Source organism: Heteronotia binoei, chromosome 13, assembly GCF_032191835.1.
Source record: "Heteronotia binoei isolate CCM8104 ecotype False Entrance Well chromosome 13, APGP_CSIRO_Hbin_v1, whole genome shotgun sequence".
Lineage (NCBI taxonomy): Eukaryota > Metazoa > Chordata > Lepidosauria > Squamata > Gekkonidae > Heteronotia > Heteronotia binoei.
Genome location: NC_083235.1, coordinates 80,462,527 through 80,485,655, shown reverse-complemented (window position 1 = coordinate 80,485,655; position 23,129 = coordinate 80,462,527). Strand labels below are relative to the sequence as shown.

The following is a 23,129-nucleotide window of genomic DNA, read 5'->3' as shown; positions in this document are numbered from 1 at the left end:
TCTATCCAGGATGCTCGGGTTCAGCCCATTGGTGAAGTGCTCGATCTTCATCACCTCGTTCCAGTTCCGAGCCCGGGTGGCGTTGGCCTGGAAGTCGGCCGCGTACTCCCGGATGGATCGGGCCCCTTGCTTCATGTTCCGCAGCGCCGCCAGCGCTCGGGTTTCTTGCAGGGGGTCCTCGTACTGGGTCAGCAGGGCCTGCACGAAAGTGTTTACGAAATGGAGGACCGGGCTGTTGGTTTCGCATAGGCTCACATACCACTTCTTCGCTGCGCCCCGTAGCTTCGACCCGAGGTAGTCCACGCGGCTCATCTCATCGGGGAATGAGTCCCCCCAGTAGTGCATGTAGCTGTTTGCTTGGATCGCGAAGTAGTTCACTTCCTCCGGGTCCCCGTCGAACGTGGCGTCCAGCTCCCGGCCCCCCCCAGGTCTCTTTGTCTGACCGGGGCAGGGGGGGGCGCCGCTGGGGCTTGCGGGGCCGCTCCGGGTGGAGGAGCGGCGGGGCCCTGTCGAGCCGGGGGTCCCCGCGGACCCGCCGGGGCTGGCTGTTGCTGGCGAGCCCCGGTCACCCCCAGCGCTCTGCCCAGCTGCGCGGTCAGGGTCTGCATCTGGTCCTTTAGGTCTCTCACCGCCCCGTCGATCTCCCTGCGGACCATCGCGCGAAACGTCTCGTACTCCTCATCGGTCTGGTCCTTGGGGCTCGCCCCTCCGTCCTCCGCTCCGCACTCGGCCCCTTCGCTTCCACTCTCGAGGTCCTGCGCCCCCGCGGCGCTGGCGCCTTCGCTCGCCTCGCCCGGGTGGACGGCGGCGGCCTCGGCCAGTTGGACCCGCTTGGTGTGGCGGGTCATGATCGCCTCCCGACGGACCGGGGCTTGATCCATCAGCGTAGTGGAGGTTCTTGGCTGGTATTGCCGTGGGGTCGCCACCAGCTGAAACTGTGGAGGGGAGGCCGCGGTCCTTCTGGCAGTATGGATGTGCCAGGGTGTCTCGGCCCCCTCCACTCTGGTTGGGAATCCTCCATTCTCCGGAGACTGTTCGGACATCGCCTTTTCAGTTGCCGGAAAGGTTGAACTCCAAGATAGGGAGTCCTTCAAAATGTCAAGTCGGCTGAATTCAATAACGAGTCTCTTGATAAAGTAGCAAGTTTATTGTAATCAGAACCGTGGACCATGGCAGAGATTGAAGGACTGAAACACATATGCACTAATCCAGTATTTAAAGTATGAATCTAAAGGATTCCTACGGGGGGCAATCTATGCAACACATCTTCACACTAGGATGCTACTTCTTTCGTTCCCAGACCGAAGTCTTGACACCCCATACTCCCCACAGAGAACAAGGCTGGGAAGGCGCCACTATCTTGTTCACAGGTTAGCATTTCAAAGCAGGTTACACAACAAAGGCATTTCTAGAGAGGGGGCAGGAGAGTGAGCTAGCAGCCCCCGGTGTACACTGTAAAGTACCCAGACTCCTTCACTTCAGAACCAACCTTAATACAGATATTGAGTAACCCATAGCAGACTTGACAGACAGACCATAAGAACCTGGAAGCCCTAACGGGACACAGGAAACTAACTGAAAAACAAATTAGGTGGGCGGGATTCTTCGCCAAATTTGATTTCAAGTTAAAACACATCCCTGGATCTAAGAACTTTTTAGCAGATGCCTTATCGAGACTCCCTTAGCATAATAGCCAAAGGGAGGAGGTAATCGATTCCCTCATATCCCCCAGCCAATTGGGGGGAGCTGTAACCACACATTCAAAAGCGAAGCATGAGAAATTGGACGAAAAGTGGGGAGGGGAGAGACTGATTGCTGAAATGGAGAAAGAAGGAGACGCCGTACCCAAAGGGGTAAAGAAAAGTGAAGGAGGGTTCTGATACAAGGACAATAAACTCTATGTGCCAGAGTCTCCGGAAGGAAGTGCTCCAGTTTTGTCATGACAGTAAACTATCCGGGCACTTTGGATATGTGAAAACCCTATACTTAGTAAATAGACGATTTTGGTGGCCGTTTATGAAGAAAGATATTTCCAATTATGTTGCTTCATGTCCAATATGCTTAATGGCTAAAGGAAGGGGGGGAACCCCCTGGGTTGTTACAACCCTTAGAGACAGCAACCAGTAGTCAGTAGTCTCATTGGATTTCATTGTAGAACTTCCCCCTTCTCAGGGAAGAACCGTAATTCTTGTAGTAGTGGATACATTTTCTAAACAAGCTGTCAAGCACACTATTTCTGAATGTTGCATTGCCTATATTTCTCACATCTACCCTCCCCCCTCTTTCCCTTTCTTCTTTCCTTTAGTAGATTTCCTTGCATAATAAATTTCACAGACTTAAGCTGTGTCAGTAACCTTGTAATAGCAATGTAAAAAGCCTCTCCCACAGGTTCTCACCAAAAGGTCTTATCAGCATGTTGAGAATGTATGAGAACAAGAGATGTTGCCATTCCGTAGTGACCAAAGAGATAGTTGCTTATATCCTTTGAACCTTTAATACAATTTACATCTGCATATTATTCTTTTGAAGTTATATGTAACCCTGCCTTTGAAGTAACCTTTAAGATGCTATGCAAAGTAGCAACTTGTATTACTTCCAAGGTTTCAGTCTTTGGAGCAAGTCATAGAGTTTCAATAAAACGAGTCTTTGATTTAAAACAAAAACTTGATTATTTTGAAATATCGATGCTTGACATTTTGGAAGTAATCCTTCTTGGGAATTTAACCGAACTGGCAACTTTCTAACCACATGGCTGAAAGAACTCCAGATAATGGCAAACTCCCTACATCCCCAGAGAGAGTATGGGGCAAACCCAAAGAAGAAGGCACAGGGGTATGGACGCCTCCGAGGCACATCCTCGATGCTCGGCGAGCCACGAGGAGAGGGTCCCCTTTATACATCCAACAACTTCTCATCACTCCCAGAGTATGGGCTCCCAGAACCTCCACTACATTAATGGATGAGGCACCGGCTTGGAGAAAAGCGATCCTGGTGCGACCATCCCGACGAGGGAGAGTAATGGAAGAGGGTGGCCAGGATGGCACGAGAACCAGAGGCGGGAGCAGTAGAGACGAACCAAGACCCGAGGAGGAGGAGTATGGGGACCCAGATCCTCCGTGTCCAGACGAGGAGGAAGAAGAACCCGAACCTGATGACAGGGGAATCTTCCAAATGGTGAGGAACGAGATGGCTGAAATGGCCAAATGCCTAAGAGATGAAATGCAAGCCAATACTACATTGATTTAAAACAAAAACTTGATTATTTTGAAAGATTGATGCTTGACACAAGCCCATTTCATTCCGTGCTCACAAATACCCACGGCTAAAAAATTGGCACAGTTATTTTTCCAACACGTGGTGAAACTACACTCATTCCTGGTCAAGCTAATTAGTGACCAGGGTGTTCAGTTCGTTGCCAACTTCTGGAGGGAGTTTTGTAAACTGACTGGGATTGAGCAGGGACTAAGCTCCACGTATCACCTGCAGACGGATGGACAGATGGAGAGGGTGAACGCTCTTCTGAAGCAATATTTGAGGTGCTTTGTGAACTATCAGCAGTCAAATTGGGTAGACCTCCTTCCGTTTGCCGAATACAAATATAATAACATAGCTCCACTAAAACCTCCCCATTTTTGATAGTGAATCCCCCATAGGATTTAGTTTTAAGCCCTTCTTATTAGGTTAGCAAGGCTCTTACGAAACACAATTTTGCCTGATCATTCTGCTTCTGTGGGTTACCTTTTCCCATGCACACTCCTCCTGTGTTGGGTGCTCCTCCATTCATTGAGGTGCCTTTTCCTCCTCCTCCTCCTGTTGCCCTCTCAAGAGCACTTTATGGGTTCTGTCCATGAAATCTTCCCTTATAAACAGGAGTGTTGACAAATGTGCCTCAATTACCTGTATCTTCTCCTCTGACTTACACTTCCTGCAAGTGTAATTGCTGTTACCCTCAGATAAGAATACAAACATACCACAGACTTCTCATATTAATGTCTCTGCTCCTTCACCAGCCATGTGCTACAATCCATTTCAAATTTAAAATCCAATCCAAATTAATAGTTTATCTTGTACCTCTCTGTTAATTCCACTGCTAAACTGCCTCCCAAGACTACTTGTAAAGAGCTGCTCTGTCAAGTTCCTTGTTTATAGTAAGCTTTTTGCGACAGTAACTTTTGCTTTATGGCTTAGGCCTGCGTTATGTCTCTTGAGGAATGTAAGGTGATTGCAGTAAGGAGACAGCTAAAGTCTTCAAGGCCATTCTCTTATCCTCCCCTCTTTCACTTCCCTTTTTCCCACAGCCATTTATCAGCATATAGTTCTTAGTTATATTATTGTAACCTGTAACATTGGCTACTTTGAAATTCCCACGTGCGGGTAGAAGCTCTCGGTAACTGTCTATATATTGTGTGCCATGCTTTGCCTGTTCAGTTTTCACACGGAACTGTTTAGAGTACCATGCTTCAATAAACAACTTATTTGTTTTCAACATAGAGTCTCATTATTGAAAGACCTGGAACTTGACATACTCACCTTCTTACAGGACCCTCAGACCATACTCCCAGGCTGACAGAATCCTTCTCAGGTTTCTGCCATTTATTATGGTTTCTGCTGCTGAATATGATGTGTGCTGGCATAACTGTATAACTGTATAGGAAGCCCTGTCTGTCTTGAAGCGTATCGGATTCCCTTTGTTTCTTCTTTTCATCCATTCCCCTCTCTTTCGCCTCCAACTCCTCCATCCTGTTTGTTTTATCATCTGACCATTTGGTGTCTCATATCTTGGAAGGGCGGTAGTGACAACATGAATCACATCCCTGTGTGAACTGTAAAAACCCAGAACCTCTTCTGTGTTGGTTCCCCTGCCCCTTATCTGTCATCCAGCCCCATCCCTCATGATAACATCTTTTTTCTTTGAAATGTATTCTGTTTTGTTATTGCTTGTAGCAAATCATGAATAAAGTTTCATCTAACATAGATAAGTCTGCATTAGTGTTACTTGCAAGTCTTACACAGGCTTAGAGCCACAGGGCAAGAGCCTTTGGTTCATGCCTCTGGTGAGGAGGAGTCTTGCAATTTAAAGGCTCACAGTCCCCACCTCTAACTCAACAGCCAGACCAACAGTAGAGGGCGGGGCCAGCAACTACCCCCAGGCAAACATGCCCTCCTCTCTCAGCAACAAACCAGACAAAAAACACACAGAAGCAATCAGAAACCCCTCTCCAGCAGGCTCCAGGTAATCACACAGTTCTCTCACACAGCAACCTCAGTTAAAGCTCCCCAGCAGTTTAAGAAAGGCAAATTTAATACTCACATTGCCAGTGGTTCTGTCCCAGTTCCTTTCCCAAGCACAGCTGAGTCATTATTTCAATTTATATGCTGCCCTCCCCACAAACAGGGTCAGGCCAGATTACAGAAATGTTAAAACATCAGATAAATACCACTAGTTAAAACAATTAAAAACAGCATAACTTAAACCAAATCAAGTATGTATCAACATGGTTTCCAATAGGTGCCACTAGGCTTCTAGAATCATTTAGTCTGGGTCATGTAAGATAATTTTGTAAGGATCTATTCATGCAGTCTACTAGCTCCTCCTTTTTCAGGGTTGTTTTTTTTAAGGGTGATTGCTTTTTTAAAAAATGCTGTAGTGCTTATACTATAGCAGTATAACATTTATTTTTAAGCCCTCAAACCCCCTCCAGTGGGACAAATGGGAGTCTTAAGGGGCTGATCAGGAAAGAATGCAGAAAAAAACCCATGTGGGAGCTCATTTGCCAGTACTCATGTCTCTATATTTTGTGCTGGCAATAAAAGCATAGAGAATATTTACTGTGTGGAAGCAGCTGGAGATGGAAATAATTTTTTCTCATTTGATGATACAGATAAAAGAAATGATATTGAGGCAAGGGAGGGCAAATTGGGTGTAAATGTTTCTAATTAGCCTCTCTCAGGGGTGGAATTCTAGCAGGAGCTCCTTTGCATATTAGGCCACATACCCCTGATATAGCCAAGATCTTACAGGGCTCTTAGTACAGGGCCTACTGTAAGCTCTTGGAGGATTGGCTACATCAGGGGTGTGTGGCCTAATATGCAAAGGATCTCCTGCTAGAATTTCACCCCTGGCATCTCCCCATATGAGCCCTCACCGCAGGCTTTGAGGTCTGTTACACAACATCTTCTTGTGATTCCTGGTCCTAAGGATGTTCTCAGTGAGGAACAGGGCCTTTTTGGTCCAGGCCCCTGCCTGGTGGAATGAGCTCCCACTGGAGATCCGGGCCCTGCAGGACTTATCCAGGTTTCACAGGGCCTGCAAGATGCAGCTCTTCCACCAGGCTTTTAACTGATCCAGCAGGCGTCCTTTGAAAGTCATTACTTCCCCCAGCACCTTATCACCATGGTGCTTATGTTGTGTTGACAGTTATCAGCCTACATGCTGTTGCGTGGTTTTGCTGCCAATGTCTGAACTATTGTTTACTGTGTTGCCTCTGATTTGGTAGAACCCATTTTTATGATGCTGTTTTAATCTTGATATGTGAATTTTAATATGTTGTTTTATTGTTGTAAGCCGCCCTGACTGAGGTGAGTTTAGCTCTGACTGAAAATAGTTTCATACTGACTGAGGACTGGGAAGGTTGGCAAGGAGGAGTGGGTAGATTAATGAAGACCCCTATTCAGGCCAGCAAAAGGGATAGATCTTTTCGTTAGAGAAGAGATTCCCTGCCCAGTTGAAAGGGAGATAGCTCTAAAGAGTTGATTCCTGGTGTCAAGCCCCTCCATTTTATCTAGAACTGCAGCTGAAGGCCTCTGCTATTTTCTGATATTTACTACCTAGCCAGCCTGGCCATCTGGCAGACTAGTGCCTGTTGTATTTCCTGTGGAATGCATCATGTCAACCTCCCTAGTTCCCAGGCCTTATCTGTTCACAGGTCCTTACTAGAACACTTTATAGCGGGAAGTTACGGTGTTTATGTTAACCTGCTGACCTTTAGGTTTGAATGTTGCTGCCATTTGGGCTTATGTGAGCTTACATAGTGAATGTGTAACTTGTATTCCTCAGTCTTTTCACTGACAAGTGTCAGTGAAGCATCTCCTGCTAGTCTAATAAATGCATCTATTTGAAATAACAAAGGATCTCATTATTGGAATCTTGGGGCTTGACACCTGGAGTGTTCAGATAAGGAATTTGAGTACTAGGTAGTGTATCCCTGCCTTCTGAAACCTGAAAGATTCATCTCAAAGAGTAAGACTGTGTGAAAAGCTTTAATTGCTGCAAAAGTATGAACTGTCGTTCGTGAAAATATGAAGTTACCTCGGAGTTCTTATTGATTTACCTCAGACATTTTACCCTTGATTTCATCTGACCTTTATTTATTTTTGAATGTTATAAAACCTCTCATGTGCCATTTCAGAAGTTTAAGTTCAGAAGGTGATCTTGTCTTTTCCTTCAAGTTCCTGGGGTGTGCAAGCATCAAAATACAATAAAGTGAAAGGATGTTGTTGTTCAGTTGCACAGTTGAGTTCAATTCTTTGCAACCCCATGGACAAAGTCATGCCAAGCCCTCCTGTCTTCCACCATCCTCTGAAGTCTGCTCAAATTTGTGTTTGTTACATCAGTCCATCCATCTCATCTTTTGCCGTGCCCTTCTTCTTTTGGCTTCTGTCTTTTCCAGCATCAGGATCTTCTCCAGTGAGTGAAAGGATAGAACAGCTATATATCTTCAGACAAGAAGAAAATAGATAATGGGGCTGCTCAGTCAGAAAGGAACAAAAAATGGATGGAAAACCTTGCATCTGAGGGAGGGAACAGATCTAGGTCATCATAGTAGGAAACTACATTTAAACCATCCCAGCCAGTTTGGTGTCGTGATTAAGTGGGAAAATTGGGTTTGATTCCCCACTCCTCCACTCACAGCTGCTGGAATGGCCTTGGATCAGCCATAGCTCTTGTAGGAGTTGTCCTTGAAAGGGCAGCTGCTGTAAGAGCTCTCTCACGCCCACCCACCTCACAGGGTGTCTGTTTTGGGGAAGAAAGGTACAGGAGATTGTGACTGCTCTGAGACTCTGAGATTCAGAGCGGGATATAAATCCAATATCATCATATGCAAAATTCATGCACATGGTTTCTCCTTCATATTCATGGACCTGGAAGCCTTTCCTAACGATGGTTTTCCACAGTTGTGTACATGAAATAAAATAAATGCATGAATATGTTTCACATGTAGGAAGTTCATTATATATGAAACAGCCCTCTGGTTAGTAGGAGGGCCAGGTTCAGAGCTGTCCTTCCCATTATGATCTCCTCCAATGGCAGATCGTGGAGCTATCTTTAAAGGTCATTGAATTCTGAAGGTTATTTTGATGGTGGTGGTGGTGGTGGTTAGATTTTTACCATCAGGGATTTTTTGCCTCAGGCACCAAAATGCCTTGTGCTGCCAAAAGTTAGGGCGTGAGGATCACATATGTAACAATTGTAGCCTGTTGCTGAATCATCTCAAGGCAAAACAAAGAGAAGTGCATGCTTTCATTATTGCTTACTTTCCTCAACATTGATAAGTCCTAGGCAAAAATCACTACTAGGACTCTTTGGCTGGAGTTCTGAGAAAACCATTGCTCATTCTAAATGACAAACTGGGTTCCTTTTCCTGGAGACTGCCTGAGGGATATGTATAAGCAGCCTTAAAGGAGGTGTGTGTGGGGTTTTTTTTTTTTTTGCAAAGCTATTCAGCAACTAGCTTACTAAAGAATAACTCTATGCTGTGCTTATTAATTTCCAACCATCAATTTATCAAGTCACAAGATTAAATGAACCTTGGTATCTCATACCATTGATTTACCACCCTATTACCTCAGGTCACTAATTCAAAGACACTTCAAAGAGCTAAAAAACAGTGTTCTAACATTCTTTGTTTGTATCCAGAGATCTCAAATTTAACCAAATATGAATTTTTCTACATCAGTAACACTTTTATGTAGGGAACTGCATGCAAATTTCTTGTGCACACGTTATCTATTTCTGTACCTGCACACTAACTCGGCATTCATTCTGGAAGTAGAAGAATCTGCAGTTCTTTCTTGCCCCACCCCCCAAAAAAATCTGTTAAGAAATCATTCATATATCTCCATGTGGAGAGCATTCTGTACACAAAAATTATTTTGGTATTTTTATCCTGCTTTCTCTCCACAGTGGGAACCCAAAGCAAAACTATGAGACTAGAACTTAAAAAAAGATAAGCATGAAATCCTTTGGTTTTTGCCCTTCAGCTTGCTCTAATAGACTTGGGTCTCTGGCCACATCCAGGCTAAAATACCTGCAAGTTAGAAGGCAAACAAAGCTCAGCCTAGATGTTATTCAACCAAGAGTTCTCCTCTCTTTCTACATGCAGTGTGGATCCCCAAATCTAGCCAGGAATCTCACTAAGACTCTACAGCTCTGAGGGAGTATTGCTGCCATCATGTGGAAGTGCTGTTGTGAATTCATAACTTAAACTGGGTTTTGACCTTTTCCCTTTGAACTTTGGTGGTTTTCTGCTTTGGAGACTTAGATTATCAGACCATATATCAACTTTTATTTTTATTACTGAAATTTATTGCTTTGTAAACAAGTTTTATAATAGTAAGATCAAGTTGACAATACTATAAATAGTTTTAATAGTTTGATAGCAACATGCATGTTTGTTTTGCTCAATAGGAATATTATATCAAAGAATGGTCTCTGCAGAGCAAAGTCTCAAGAATGACTCATTACCATATCAGGAAAAGTAAGTACTGGGCTTCCTACTTGACTAGTTTCATTATGCACTAAAACATGCCTGTTTACCCTATTTTGAAATTAGCATTTAATTTCACTAGGCACTGAGTTCAGAAATCACACAAAGTGAAGCACAGAACAAGAATAAAGCCCTGTTAAGAAGAAATTGAATTTATAACCCACCCTTTACTACCTGAAGGAGTCTCAGAGCAGCTTGCAATCTCCTTTCCCTTCCCCTCCCCACAACAGATAACCTGTGAGGTAAGGTGGAGCTGCAAGAGCTCTCCCAGAACAGCTCTGTGAGAACTTGTGACTGACTCAAGGGCACATCAGCAGGTGCATGTGGAGGTGGGGAATCAAACCTGGTTATCTCAGATAAAAGTCTGTGCATTTAAACACTATACCAAACTGGCTCTCAGGGTAGGTGAGAGGCCAGTATACATATAGACACTTATTTTCAGTATGTATATATATCCAGACTTCAAGCCTTTGAATATCTTGCCTCAAGAGATAGCCAGATTCTAGGGATGGGCATGAACCTAAAAAACGCAGTCCCTGGGGCAGTTTGGGGCAGCCCCTGAACCAAACCGCAAACTGAACTGAACCAAACGGACCTCACCTGAACCAAACTAATCTGGCAAGTTCAGTTCCTCACCATAGCTGGAAGAAGGGGAGGGGGGTTGCCTGGTGTTGTGTACATAAACTAATGTTGTGACTTTGGAATGTGGTTCCTGACAGGCTCATTGGAGCTCATTGGAGCCATGGAGCTTGGGGACTCAGGAACAATCAGCAGTAGGATCCAAATCCTCGCTGCCCTGCTCCAATCATGAGCCCCCTGCTGGTTTGAATGACCCAATGACATGCTAGCGCGGGAACTTTTGTGTGTGTGTGTGTATATCAGGATGGCCAACGATACTCCTCCAGATGTTTTTTTGCCTTCAACTCCCATCAGCCCCAGCCATTGGCTATGCTGGCTGGGGCTGATGGAAGTTGTAGGCAAAAAACATCTGGAGAGCTACCATTGACCACCCCTGATATACATATTTAACGCGTTGAACCCACTATATTATACCTGGTAAAGGAGTTCATTCACCCCTTTCTCCTGGCCATTGCTCACTGTAATTGTGAGAAAGGGGGCAGGGATCGCTCAGGAAGGGGCTTCATTTAACCCTTCAGTTTTGCTTTCCCTTCCCCCTTCAAAGTGTCAGGGAACAAAACTGAAGGGTTAAATGGCTGGCAGCAATATACACCTATCTGCTGAATAGCGGATCCTGTACCATTCAGCTGTTAGGTTTAAATGGCTACCAGCCATTTAACCCTTCCGTTTTGCTCCTCACCACTTCAAGGTGGGGGGAGTGAAACCCAAGGGTTTAAATTTCACAGCTGAGTGGCAAGTTTGGTAAATCCTCACACATCAGTTCCTGAACCCTGAACCAGCCCAAGTTCAGCTGAAATTTTGGCTCTTCAGCTGATTCATGCCCATCTCTACCAGATTACCCTTGCTAGAATCTATTAGACTATACAAGAGTGCATGAACAGTATACTCACTGAAGTCAATGGTGATGCCTCTAAATGACTTCTGTAAGTCAAACATTTAGGGCAGCTTTACATATTATGATTGCTGCTGGAAACACTGGTGTAACATAGACATCAATCACACATTCATGTAAGTTTATTTATTTAGTATATTTTTATCCTGCCCTTCCTCTATAGAGCTCTTTTTAGCCTCAGTTTTATCCTCATAGAATCATAGAGTTGGAAGGGACCACGAGGGTCATCTAATCCACCCCCCCAACACAATGCAGAAAATTCACAAACACCTCCCCCTAAATTCACAGGATCTTCATTGCTGTCAGATGGCCATCTAGCCTCTGTTTAAAAACCTCCAAGGAAGGAGAGCCCACCACCTCCCAAGGAAGCCTGCTCTACTGAGGAATTGCTCTAACGGTCAGGAAGTTCTTCCTAAAGTTGAGCCGGAAACTCTTTTGATTTAATTTCAACCCATTGCTTCTGGTCCTACCTCCTGGGGCCACAGAAAACAATTCCACACCATCCTCTAGTTGACAGCCCTTCAAGTACTTGAAGATGGTGATCATATCACCTCTCAGCTGCTTCCTCTCCAGGCTAAACATCCCCAGCTCCTTCAACCTTTCCTCATAGGACTTGGTCTCCAGACCCCTCACCATCTTCATCACCCTCTTCTGGACCCATTCCAGCTTGTCTATATCCTTCTTAAAATGTGGTGCCCAAAACTGAACACAATACTCCAGGTGAGGCCTTACCAGAGCAGAGTAAAGCGATACCATCACATCACATGATCTGGACACTATACTTCTGTTGATACAGCCCAAAATTGCATTTGCCTTTTTAGCCACCGCATCACACTGTTTACTCATGTTCAGCGTATGATCCACTAAGACAACTAGATCCTTTTCGCACATACTGCTGCTAAGACAAGTCTCCCCCATCCTCTAACCATGCATTGGATTTTTCCTCCCTAAGTGCAGAACTTTACATTTCTCCCTGTTAAAATTCATTTTATTGGTTTTAGCCCAGTTTTCCAGCCTGTCAAGGTCATCCTGGATCCTGTTTCTGTCTTCTTCTGTGTTTGCAACTGCTCCCAATTTAGTATCATCTGCAAATTTAATAAGCATTCTGTTATGTATGTGGGCTCAAATGAAGACTTTGGGTGTGCCTACCAGGCTCATTGGAGCCATACAGACTGAGCTTGGGGACTTGGTAACAAAGGACTGCAGGATCCAAATCTCTGCAGTCCTAGACCAATCATAAGCCCCTACCGGTTTGAATGACCCAATGATGTGCTAGCACGGGAATCCAGAGATGTATATAAGTTGGGCCGGTAGGCCCCCATCCCCAGTCTTGTAATGTAGCCCTGTCCTATATCATATCTATTAAAGAGCTTGTGATCACTCAACTGGCGACTCCTCCATGCATAGAACCCACTATATTATAGTGGTGACGAAGGTGTGATCCGGATGAGCGCAGCGCAGGACCAACCGGCATCGCCAAACGTGCAGAGCTCCAGTGCTACCACGCAACATGTACCGCCGCCCGGTCCGACCATGGCCACCGCATCCGGATCGCAAAACTCCATTCCAGAGTTCAACATAGCACAGCCCGAGGCCTCGGAAGCCTGGGTTAAAAGACTCAAGTACCACCTCATGGAGCAACAAATCAAGGATGACGAACCAAAAATCAAAAAGGCCATTCTGCTGAGCAACTGTGGGATTGCAACCCTACAGCTCGTGGAGGGCCTGGTCACACCAGGAACGCTCAAAGCATCCTCCTTCGACAAGATCATCAAGGCACCAACCGGCCATTTTGTCCCGAAGCCTACCTATCTCACCTGGTGGCTACAGTTCCTCAACAGATTCCAGGAACCTAATGAGATGGCCGCAACCTTCCTGGCCCGCCTGCGCGACATGGGGACGCCCTGATTGTGAAGTTCACTCACGGCCTCCGGGACTCAAAGGCACGTAGGAAAATTGCTACGGAAGATGATCCTACCCTGGCAAAGGCCCTACAAATAGCCACCGCTGCTGAGGATGCAAGTAAGGAGAAGGCCTGCCGTCTGGGCACCAACACTCACCAGCTGCGACTGGCCACAGAGTCAGAAGACTCTGATGGGGACGATGCCCTGAAGCTGCAACAGGCAAGTCGACAAAAGCCACAAGCACGGGTGACAGTAATGACCACCCCCAAGAACTGCGCCAGCTGCGGGGAGCCACACAAGCGATGCATCTGCAGGTTCCAGAGCACGACCTGCCACACATGCAGAAAGCCCGGGCATCTGGCCTGGGTCTGCCGATCATCGGTGCAGCAACAAGGGAAACCTCCATGCCAACAAGATGGCCGCCACCATGAGGTTGCACTTGTGGTCTACATCCAGGCACTCTCCACGACGGGGACCTAGGTATGCCAACTGCCCCTTCCATCCTCCGATAAGTACTATGTGACTGTGTTCATTGATGGCAAGCCCTGCAAAATGGAAGTAGACTCAATAGCAGGCCAGACGGTCATTTCAGCCTGCACATTTAGGGGGTTATGCCCAGGGGGAGAGGCCCAACTACAACCATTCCCATTCATAGTCCGCAATTTCCAAAAGTGGGAGGTTGCATCGGGGGGCATTCAGAGTAAAGCACTTGCAGTTCAGGGTCAGTGTGGCTCCGGGAACCTTTCAGAACCTGATGGACTCCCTTCTTAAAGGTATTCCTGGGATCCAGCCGTTCTTCAACGATATGCTGATAGCCACCGCCACCAAAGAGGAATTCGCCGGCCGCGTCCGGGCTGTGTTGCAGAGGTTCGACAGGGCAGGGTTGAAGGTGAAACAGGAGAAATGTATGTTGGGGGTGCCCTCCATTGATTTCCTGAGGTATACGGTGGACACGAGTGGCATTCACCCAGCCCAGGATAAAATAAAGGTCATTTGTGATGCTCCGGTGCCTACCAACAAGGTGGAATTACAATCCTTCTTGGGAATCCTCAATTTCTACCATGCCTTCCTCCCCCACAAGGTGGCAGTAGCAGAGCCCTTACACAGACTGATGGACAAATGGGCACCATGGATTTGAGGTCGCTGGCAAGCTGTTGCTTTTCAGGCTGTAAAGGACATTCTAACTTCCAACAGCTTGCTGGCACACTTTGACAAGTGGCTTCCCGTCAATTTAGCGTGCAATGCTTCGCCCTATGGGGTAAAGGACATTCTAACTTCCAACAGCTTGCTGGCACACTTCGACGAGCGGCTGCCCATCAATTTAGCATGCGATGCTTCACCCTACGGGGTGGGCGCCGTTCTGGCGCACGTACTATGGATGGCTGTGAGGTTCCGGTAGTTTACTATTCGAGGACTCTACAGAAACCGGAGTGAAACTATGCTCAGATAGACAAAGAGAGCCTGGCCATCATGGTGGGGTTTTAAAAATTCCACAATTTCTTGTATGGCCAGCCCTTCACCATCTAGACGGACCACAAGCCCCTACTGGGCCTGTTCGTCCCTGACTGCCAAACACCCCAAATGCTTTCACCGCAGGTGTTGAGGTGGTCCATCTTCCTCGTAGGGTACCAGCACAACCTTAAGTACCACCTGGGGAAGGTGATGGGCCACGCTGATGCCCTGAGCCACCTGCCTCTGCCCTCAACAGACACAGATCCAGCCCCAGCGTTCCAGATCATGTCGCTAGAGTCCCTCCCAGACCACTGGGTGCATGCCAAGAACATTGCCCACTGCTCCTCTAAGGAGTGTGGAAGGGGTGGCTGGAAGGCCAGGTGGGCTCGGAATTCTCAGTATTTGCATCCCGCAGGGATGAACTGTCTGTGCATAAAGAGTGTCTGTTGTGGGGAAGTAGGGTGGTGGTGGCCCCAGTACTGCGGCAGCAAGTACTAACAGCCCTGCATGAGACCCACCCAGGAATTGTGCACATGAAGGTGCTAGCCCGCAGCTATGTGTAGTGACCCAGGATAGACAAAGCAATTGAATCCTGGGTGGCCAGATGTCAGCCATGCCAGGAGACCCGACCAGTGCCGCCCCGCACCCCAGCACAACATTGGGAGTCCACTGGTTCCATTTGCACCTCTACTTAATAAAGCACATACGGTCAGCCCCTTTTCATCCTGCCACCAACGGCCAAGTAAAGAGGATGGTGCGGGTTACAAAGGAAACGCTCTGCTGCATCATACATGGGAAGCCCGCTTAGCTGAGTGCCTCCTGGCACAACATTCCACCCCCAGCACCGTTACCGGCCGCAGCCCAGCTGAGCTGGGTCAGCGGCTTGTTACCCTGGTTGACTGCATGCACCCGGACCGAGCTCCTGACCTACAAGAGGTGCTAGAAGCAGTCCGGGTGCCCTGGGGGTTTGACACAGGGGACTTAGTGTTTGCTAAAAACTTCAGGGGTGGACTAGCATGGATACCAGCATGGGTTTCCAGAGTATTGGGTGCCGTCATGTACGAGGTTACATCTGAGGGGGGGTTCACGATGAGGCGGCACATTGACCAATTACGGGCAAGCAAGTCATCCAAAGGGGAGGGGGGAGAGAGCATCGCAAATCCAAAAGCCATGCCAGATGCCGCATTGTATGAGCTGGAGGAAGCAGGAAGACCAGCAGCAACACCCCTGCCAGCACTCGAGACAGCAGAGCAGCCAGGACTACCATCAGAACAAGAGACCGCAGGGGACCCTGCTCCACCAGCCAAGATCCCCTCGGCACCAAGTCCTATGCCCAGGGCTCTGGAAGCTGCCGCCGCGTCCCTGCCCACACCAGCGCTCAGGTGGTCGACATGAGAGCATCGCAAGCCTGCATACCTAAAAGACTATGTCCACTAGGGGGCTGGGAACTAAGTGGGGAGGGATGTTATGTATTTGGACTCAAGTGAAGACTTTGGGTGTGCCTGCCAGGCTCATTGGAGCCATACAGACTGAGCTTGGGGACTTGGGAACAATGGACTGCAGGATCCAAATCTCTGCAGCCCTAGACCAATCACAAGCCCAATGATGTGCTAGCGCGGGAATCCAGAGATGTATATAAGATGGGCCGGTAGGCCCCCATCCCCAGTCTTGTTTGAATGATTTTATTGATAGCATATGGTAACAATATCTAATTATATCATTACTATCTCTAACCCATATGATATTTTCCAACCCCCCCTCCCTCCGTTACTAGACTCCCGCCGAGGTTATATCCTTAAGTTCAGCTATAAAGGTACCCTAAACCAATCAAAGTTCAATATCTTTCTTTTCTCATATTCATGTTAAAAAATTGTCCATTGTCTTTTTACATTCCATTCTTTCTCTATATATCCTCTAAATTTCTTCCACTCCTTTTTAAACACATCCAAATCATAATCTCTTAAAGTTCTTGTTAATTTGTCCATCTCACTCCACGCCCCCATCCCCAGTCTTGTAATGTAGCCCTGTCCTATATCGTGTCTACTGAAGAGCTTGTGATCACTCTGCTGGCGACTCCTCCATGCATAGAACCCACCATATTATACATTCCCTCTATTCCTTCATCCAAATCATTTATAAAGATGTTGAACAAAACAGGTCCCAGGACAGATCCCTGAGGCACTCCACTTGTCACTCCTCTCCAAGAGGATGAGGAACCATTCACAAGCACTCTTTGGGTGCGATCTGTCAGCCAGTTACAGATCCACCTAACAGTAACAGGATCCAAACCACATTTTACCAACTTGTCAACAAGGACAGTATTCCGCACAACAATCCTGCAAGGTAGGTTAGGCTGAAAGAGAGTGTCTGGCCCAAAGTCACCCAGGAAGCTTTACAGCAGAGTGAAAATTTTAACCTGGGTCTCCTCAGTTCTAGTCTAGCACCCTGTTGCATCTTCAAACACTTGTGCAGGTATATCTGGGATCTCTTGACCAGTTTCCCAGGTATGTGTACACATGGGTGTTCAAATGAGTGTGAAATGCATATGCTACATATCTGTTGTGGAGAGCAGTGGTCTGACACCTGTGCAGTTGAATGTGTGGCATTGCCTTTGGTCTGATTACTGTGAGTCAACCAGAGTTCTGCTGTACAGCCAGTTTGTTTGTCGAGATTTGGGCCCTTTAGTTTCAGGACTGAGTTCTGCCCAGTGATGTTAGTGAATCCGAAAACCAAATTTTACTAAATCTGAGGGTTTTAAAAATTGTAATTGTGAAATGATATTACCAGAGAGAGAAAAAAAACATCCAACATATGACCCAAGTGTCCCTATTGGCCTCTTTAGGAGCTCCAAGGCTTGTGGTGCAACAGATTCCTGAACATGCAATGTCTAGCTTAGAGCATGAAATGAAGTGTTTCCAGTTCCTTTCCATTTCCAGTATGAGTTCCATATTTTTAATCCATGCAAACTCCTGGTTTCAATTTCTACATTCTTCTCTGTTAGTAACTTCTGCTTGTGTAATAAATGTTAACCCTTATTTTCTCCAGGATTTTCATGTTTGCAGATCCAGATTTGCTCTCTGAGGATGTGTGCAGGGCAATTGCCACTGAGGTCAAGGCTGCTCAGGCATCGCACTGCACCAGATCCTGCATGATCTGTGTGATAGAACATGCTCTCCAAGAAGGGCTAAAAGAACTCTGTGATTTTAGGACATTGCAAACAATTCTTCAGGTATGGGAAAGAGAACAGGAGCTAATGTGAGACTGATGGTTGGTCACTTGGTAAATGACTTCACTGAAAAGAAATGTATTTACATAAGCAAGAATTCAATTCTCAACAAATGAGCTCCTAAGAGAGAAATTGTCACTTTGGGACTATTCTCAATTAAAGTAGGCTTCCAGGATGTTCAGAAGGCAGCTTTATTGATAGATAGAATCAGTAGCAATACACGATGGTGTGTGTCAGAACTGGCTCACCTGGGAGGCAGCCGTGCTTTATACCCTCCCCAGGGCCGTTATACAGCCTGCCAAATGTTACAGTGGAAAAAGTCCACACCAAGCAATACAAATCAGTTCACACCATCCCTTCACCCCTCCTAAACAACAAACAGTCTGAGCTGACCCTTGGATGAGATGAGGCAGCTTTGGAACGGCAGCTCCAGTCTTCTCTACCAGGCAGAAATTAATACTTATGATTGTTACACAGACAGAGCAAAGCAGGCAGAGCTCACCCTCCCTCAAAATTCCAAAACAAAGAGCAAGTCGGTACATAGATACATTAAAATGGCAATGTCCCTTGACAGAAATAGATCCTTTCTGATACTGGAGGGATTATTTGTGGTCTGAGTCCCTTTACTCAATCATTCTGTCAATAGCTTGGCCTCATTCTGTGGCAGTCCATATGTGGCATCAGAAAAGATTAGGGTTAGGACTAAGTACATAATCTGTCCACAAAGTTTTGACCATCAAGCACTGCTCAAGTATTTTTTTAAGCATTAACTTTATTTATATATTAATACATAACTTTTCCATAACAGCGGCGCAGAGTGGTAAAGCAGCGGTACTGCAGTACTGTGGTCTGAACTCTGTCATGACCTGAGTTTGATTCCGGTGGAAGCTGGATTCAGGTAGCTGGCCCAAGGTTGACTCAGCCTTCCATCCTTCCGAGGTCGGTAAAATGAGTCACCAGCTTGCTGGGGGGAAAGTGTAAAAGACTGGGGAAAGCAATGGCAAACCACCTCGTAAAAAGTCTGCCGTGAAAACGTGAAAGCAACATCATCCCAGAGTCAGAAACGACTGGTGCTTGCACAGGGGACCTTTCCTTTCCTTTCTTTCCATAACAACCAAAGATTTCTTCAACTTAGCGATGAGACTGATTTCCCACGAAGATGTTTTCAGGAGCATCTGGTTGAGGGTGCCAAGAGTTGCTGCCAGGATCTTCTAGAGCAAACTAGAATGAAACCCAGGGTGTATGTTGCAAAATGTTTTGAGGAGGTCTAGCTCCACAGTTACTTTATTGATCACTTGTTTGATTCTGAAAGGTCCCAAATACTTATAGCTCAACTTTTTTGAAGGCTGGAAGTTAGGCAAGTTCTTGGTGGATGGGAATACTGAGTCATACTGGAGCATGAGTTTTATCAAATTGTGCCTTGTACAGTTCCTTTGCTCTTTTTAAATTCTCCTGAATCAGCTGCCAGGATTCAGCTAAGGAGATCCACCAGGTTGTAACATTCACAGGGAGTGTTGGGGTACCTCCTGGCAAGTTGGGGAAAGGTTTGCCCTCGTAGCCATTCACAATGAGGAAAGGGCTGCTTTGGATGAAGCTATGCACACTGTTGTTGTGTCCATACTCCACAAAAGGTTGAAGCTACCCAGTTATCCTGCTGGTGGCTGATAAAGCATCTAAGATATTGTTTGATAAGCTGATTTAGATGTTCCGTCTGAGGATGATAGCTTGAACCAAGCCCCTGTTCTGTTTGGGTCAGCTTGCAAAAAGTCCTCCAGAATGATGCCACGAACTGTGGGCCCCAATCCATTATCACCTTGTCTGGAAATGAATGTAGTCTGAGTACATGTTGGAAGAAAAGCTGCACCAACGTTTTGGCTGAAGGCAGCTGTGAAGGAATTAAATGAGCCTGTTTTTAAAATGTATTCACTACCATTAGGCTTACAGTCTTCCCTTTGCTTAAGGGAAGGTCTGTGATAAAGTCCATTGTAACCACAACCCAAAGGTGGGAAGCTATCTCTAGTGGCTGTAACAGACCAGGGGCTTTCCCTCCATTTTTTTTAGTCATTATGCAAATAGGGCATGGGATTACATATTCAGAGATGTCCTTTTTCATGTGTGGCCACCAAAATTGCATTTGCACTAAGTGCAGAATTTTTATGTATCCAAAGTGCCCCAAGAGTTTGCTGTCATGGCAGTGCTGCAAAACATCCTTGCGTAAACTTTTAGGGATGTACAGTTTATTGTCTTTGTACCAAAAGTTCCCATTATTTAATTCAGTCGCTATCCGCAGCTTCCAGTAGCCGCTCCCCCTCTCCTTCAGCTTCAGTTGCCACCTGCAGCTTCTTTCGTCCAAAGTGTTTGAGTTGACAAATCAGACAGGCAGGCCTTTTGGCTCCCCATCATCACTTCTCCTCCTAATTGGGACAGAGTGAACATAGTGTCAATTCTCTCCTCCCTCTTGCTTTTGTGTTGTGGGAGGTGGGAGAGGGCATCCATGAGGAAATTGCATTTTCCAGGGTTGGGGTGTGTGTGCAAAGTGAAATTGAATTTGGAGAAAAACTCCGCCCAGCACACTTGTTTAGTGAAGAGTTTGCAGCAGTTCTTAGTGCCTCTAAGTTATTGTGATCAGTCCAAATTTCAAACAGGACTCGCACCTCCTCTATGCGTTCAAGAATGGGAGAGGATAGCGACCAGGGAACTTCAGAGGCAAGCGGGGGAGCCATGTACCGAACAAACCCAAGCCGTACCAATGGGAATAGAAGACCATTGGGACACTGAATTTGTAAAGTACTGGGGTCGGCGCAGTAAGAGACCAGAGTCAGAGAGTGATTTCAGCAAGCTTTACTTCAGGAACACACACACACAGACTGAGCTCTGTTCAAACTTCCCGCTCCTTTATACAATTCTTGCCCCCTTCTGATTGGTCCTTAACTATCTACATGGATTGGCTATTTACAGGGCCCTAAGGGCCTATCAGGGAACAGTATGAGCCTGGATGTTGATTGGCTACTTATGTTTCAATCCTTCCCCTGATTGGGCACGCTTAGGCCTTCTCTGGAACCCTGGTGTGGAGTTCAAGCTCTGGCTTGTTCGGCTTCCCTCCAAAAGTAACAGTTCCCTCCAAAAGTAACAGTTCTCCCATTTGAGCCTAGGACACAACACCCCTCCCCCCATAGTTCCAGCTATCAGGTGACATAGTCCTGGAGATATGCTGGAGGGCGGCGGTCTCGTGTCGAGTGTCTGAGCTCCGAGGGTACTGGGTGTTCCGACTCGGTTGGTGGTTCCGCAGCTGCAGAGCTGGAGACATCTGAGACGGCGGCCCCGGGAGACCTGGGTTCAGCTGTGCGGTTGAGGGTCTCCTCCTGCTGGGCCGAAGCGGGCTCCACGGAACCCTGTTCTGTGTCAGGCTCTCGGGGACTTACGTTGCCCGGATCTGGAGCCTCTGACCTTGGCTCCCCAGCAGGCAGGTGACCTCGGAGTTGGTCGATGTGTCGCCTCAGGAGATGTCCACCCTCCAAGGTCACTGCATAGGAGACCGGTCCGGTGACGTGGTCCACCTTTCCAGGGAGCCAGGCGGGGCCAGTGGTGGCATAGTTCCGTGCCCACACTGTCTCACCTGGGTAGAACCCTCTGGGGGCTTTAAGGTGTTCCGGCGCCGGTCGCCTGTCTGGGGCTCGGTCAGGGTGCAGCTTGTCCATCAGGGTGCTGATGCGGCAGCCCATGAGGAGTTCTGCTGGACTGCGACCTGTGGAGGCGGTGGGTGTGGTCCGGTAGGCCATTAGGAAACATGCCAAGTCTTTTGGCCAGTCTGAGGGGCCCAGACGGTTCAAGGCCTCCTTTGCCGTGCGCACCATCCGCTCTGCCTGGCCGTTGGTGGCTGGATGAAACGGGGCAGAGCGAATGTGCCTGATGAGGTTCCTGGCCAAGAAGTCCTGGAACACTGTGGATGTGAATGCTGTGCCGTTGTCGGTGACGATGGTCTCCGGCAAACCGTGGGTTGCAAAGATGTCCCTCAGAGCCCTGATGGTCGCCTGTGACGATGGTGAGGGCACCTGGACCACCTCCAACCACTTGGAGTATGAATCCACTAGTATGAGTAGAGTCCGCCCATGGAAGGGGCCAGCAAAGTCCATATGCAGTCTTGACCAGGGGGTTTTGGTGGATTCCCATGGTTGCACTGGGCCACGTGGGGGGTCAGGCCTTGACACCTGGCACGTCGGGCACCTTTTAACCCAAGCCTCAATTTCTGCATCGAGGCCGGGCCACCAGACATAGCTCCGTGCGAGAGCCTTCATGCGGACTATGCCTGGGTGTGCCTCGTGCAGGGCTCTCAGCACTTGGTCTTGCAAAGGTTTGGGGATGACGACTCTGTTGCCCCATAGTAGGCAGCCTTTGTGGGTGGATAGTTCGTCTTTCCGGGCTGCAAATGGAGTAAATTCCAGCCCAGTTGAGCCCTTGGGCCACCCCCTCCCCACCCAGTCCAAGACACGGGAGAGGACTGGATCACGAGCGGAGCAGGCAGCAACGTCGCGGGCGAGCAATGGCCTGTCCGGAAGCATGTCCATCAGTAGGATCTGATGAGCCGGGGCTGGATCGGGATCCACGTCAGGCAAGGGCAAGTGGCTCAGGGCGTCAGCATGGCCCATTGCCTTGCCCGGGCGATGCACTAGGATGTAAGTGTAGCCGGCTAGAAAAATGGACCAACGGAGGACCCGTGGGGACAACACCTGAGAGGTCTGCCGGTCCGATGCAAAGAGGCCCAAGAGGGGTTTGTGGTCCGTATAGAGGGTAAAGGGCCGGCCGTAGATGTAATCATGAAATTTTTTTACGCCAGCCACGACTGCCAACCCTTCTTTGTCGATTTGGGCGTAGTTCTGCTCCGCCGACGAGAGGGTCCGCGAGTAATACGCGATAGGGACTTCGGTCCCATCAGGGAGTCGGTGGCCCAGAACTGCCCCCACACCATAAGGGGATGCGTCGCATGCAAGGACCAAGGGCAGGGTCTCGTCAAAATGGGCAAGGACGGAGTTGGACATCAGGAGGCCCTTGATCTCCTGGAAGGCTTTAGCGTGCTGGCGGCCCCACGCCCAGGGTCGGTTCTTGTCTAGAAGCCGGTGCAGGGGCTCGGCCACCGCTGCCTTGTGGGGGAGAAAAGCGTGATAAAAGTTTAGGAGGCCAAGGAAGGCCTGGAGTTCTTGCTTGTTGGTGGGCGCTGGAGCATCTCTGATGGCACGCAGCTTGGCGTCAGA

The 23,129-nt window shown here is 47.6% G+C and overlaps 1 protein-coding gene across 1 annotated transcript in view; it reads left to right on the top strand.

Moving 5' to 3' along the window:
• PIK3R6 (phosphoinositide-3-kinase regulatory subunit 6) overlaps nt 1-23,129 on the top strand; it is a 194,271-nt gene that overhangs the window by 123,122 nt on the left and 48,020 nt on the right. The window contains exons 6-7 of the mRNA XM_060253049.1: nt 9,689-9,758; nt 17,700-17,883. Coding sequence (XP_060109032.1) covers nt 9,689-9,758; nt 17,700-17,883 — 254 coding nt within the window. The remainder of the gene's footprint in view (nt 1-9,688; nt 9,759-17,699; nt 17,884-23,129) is intronic.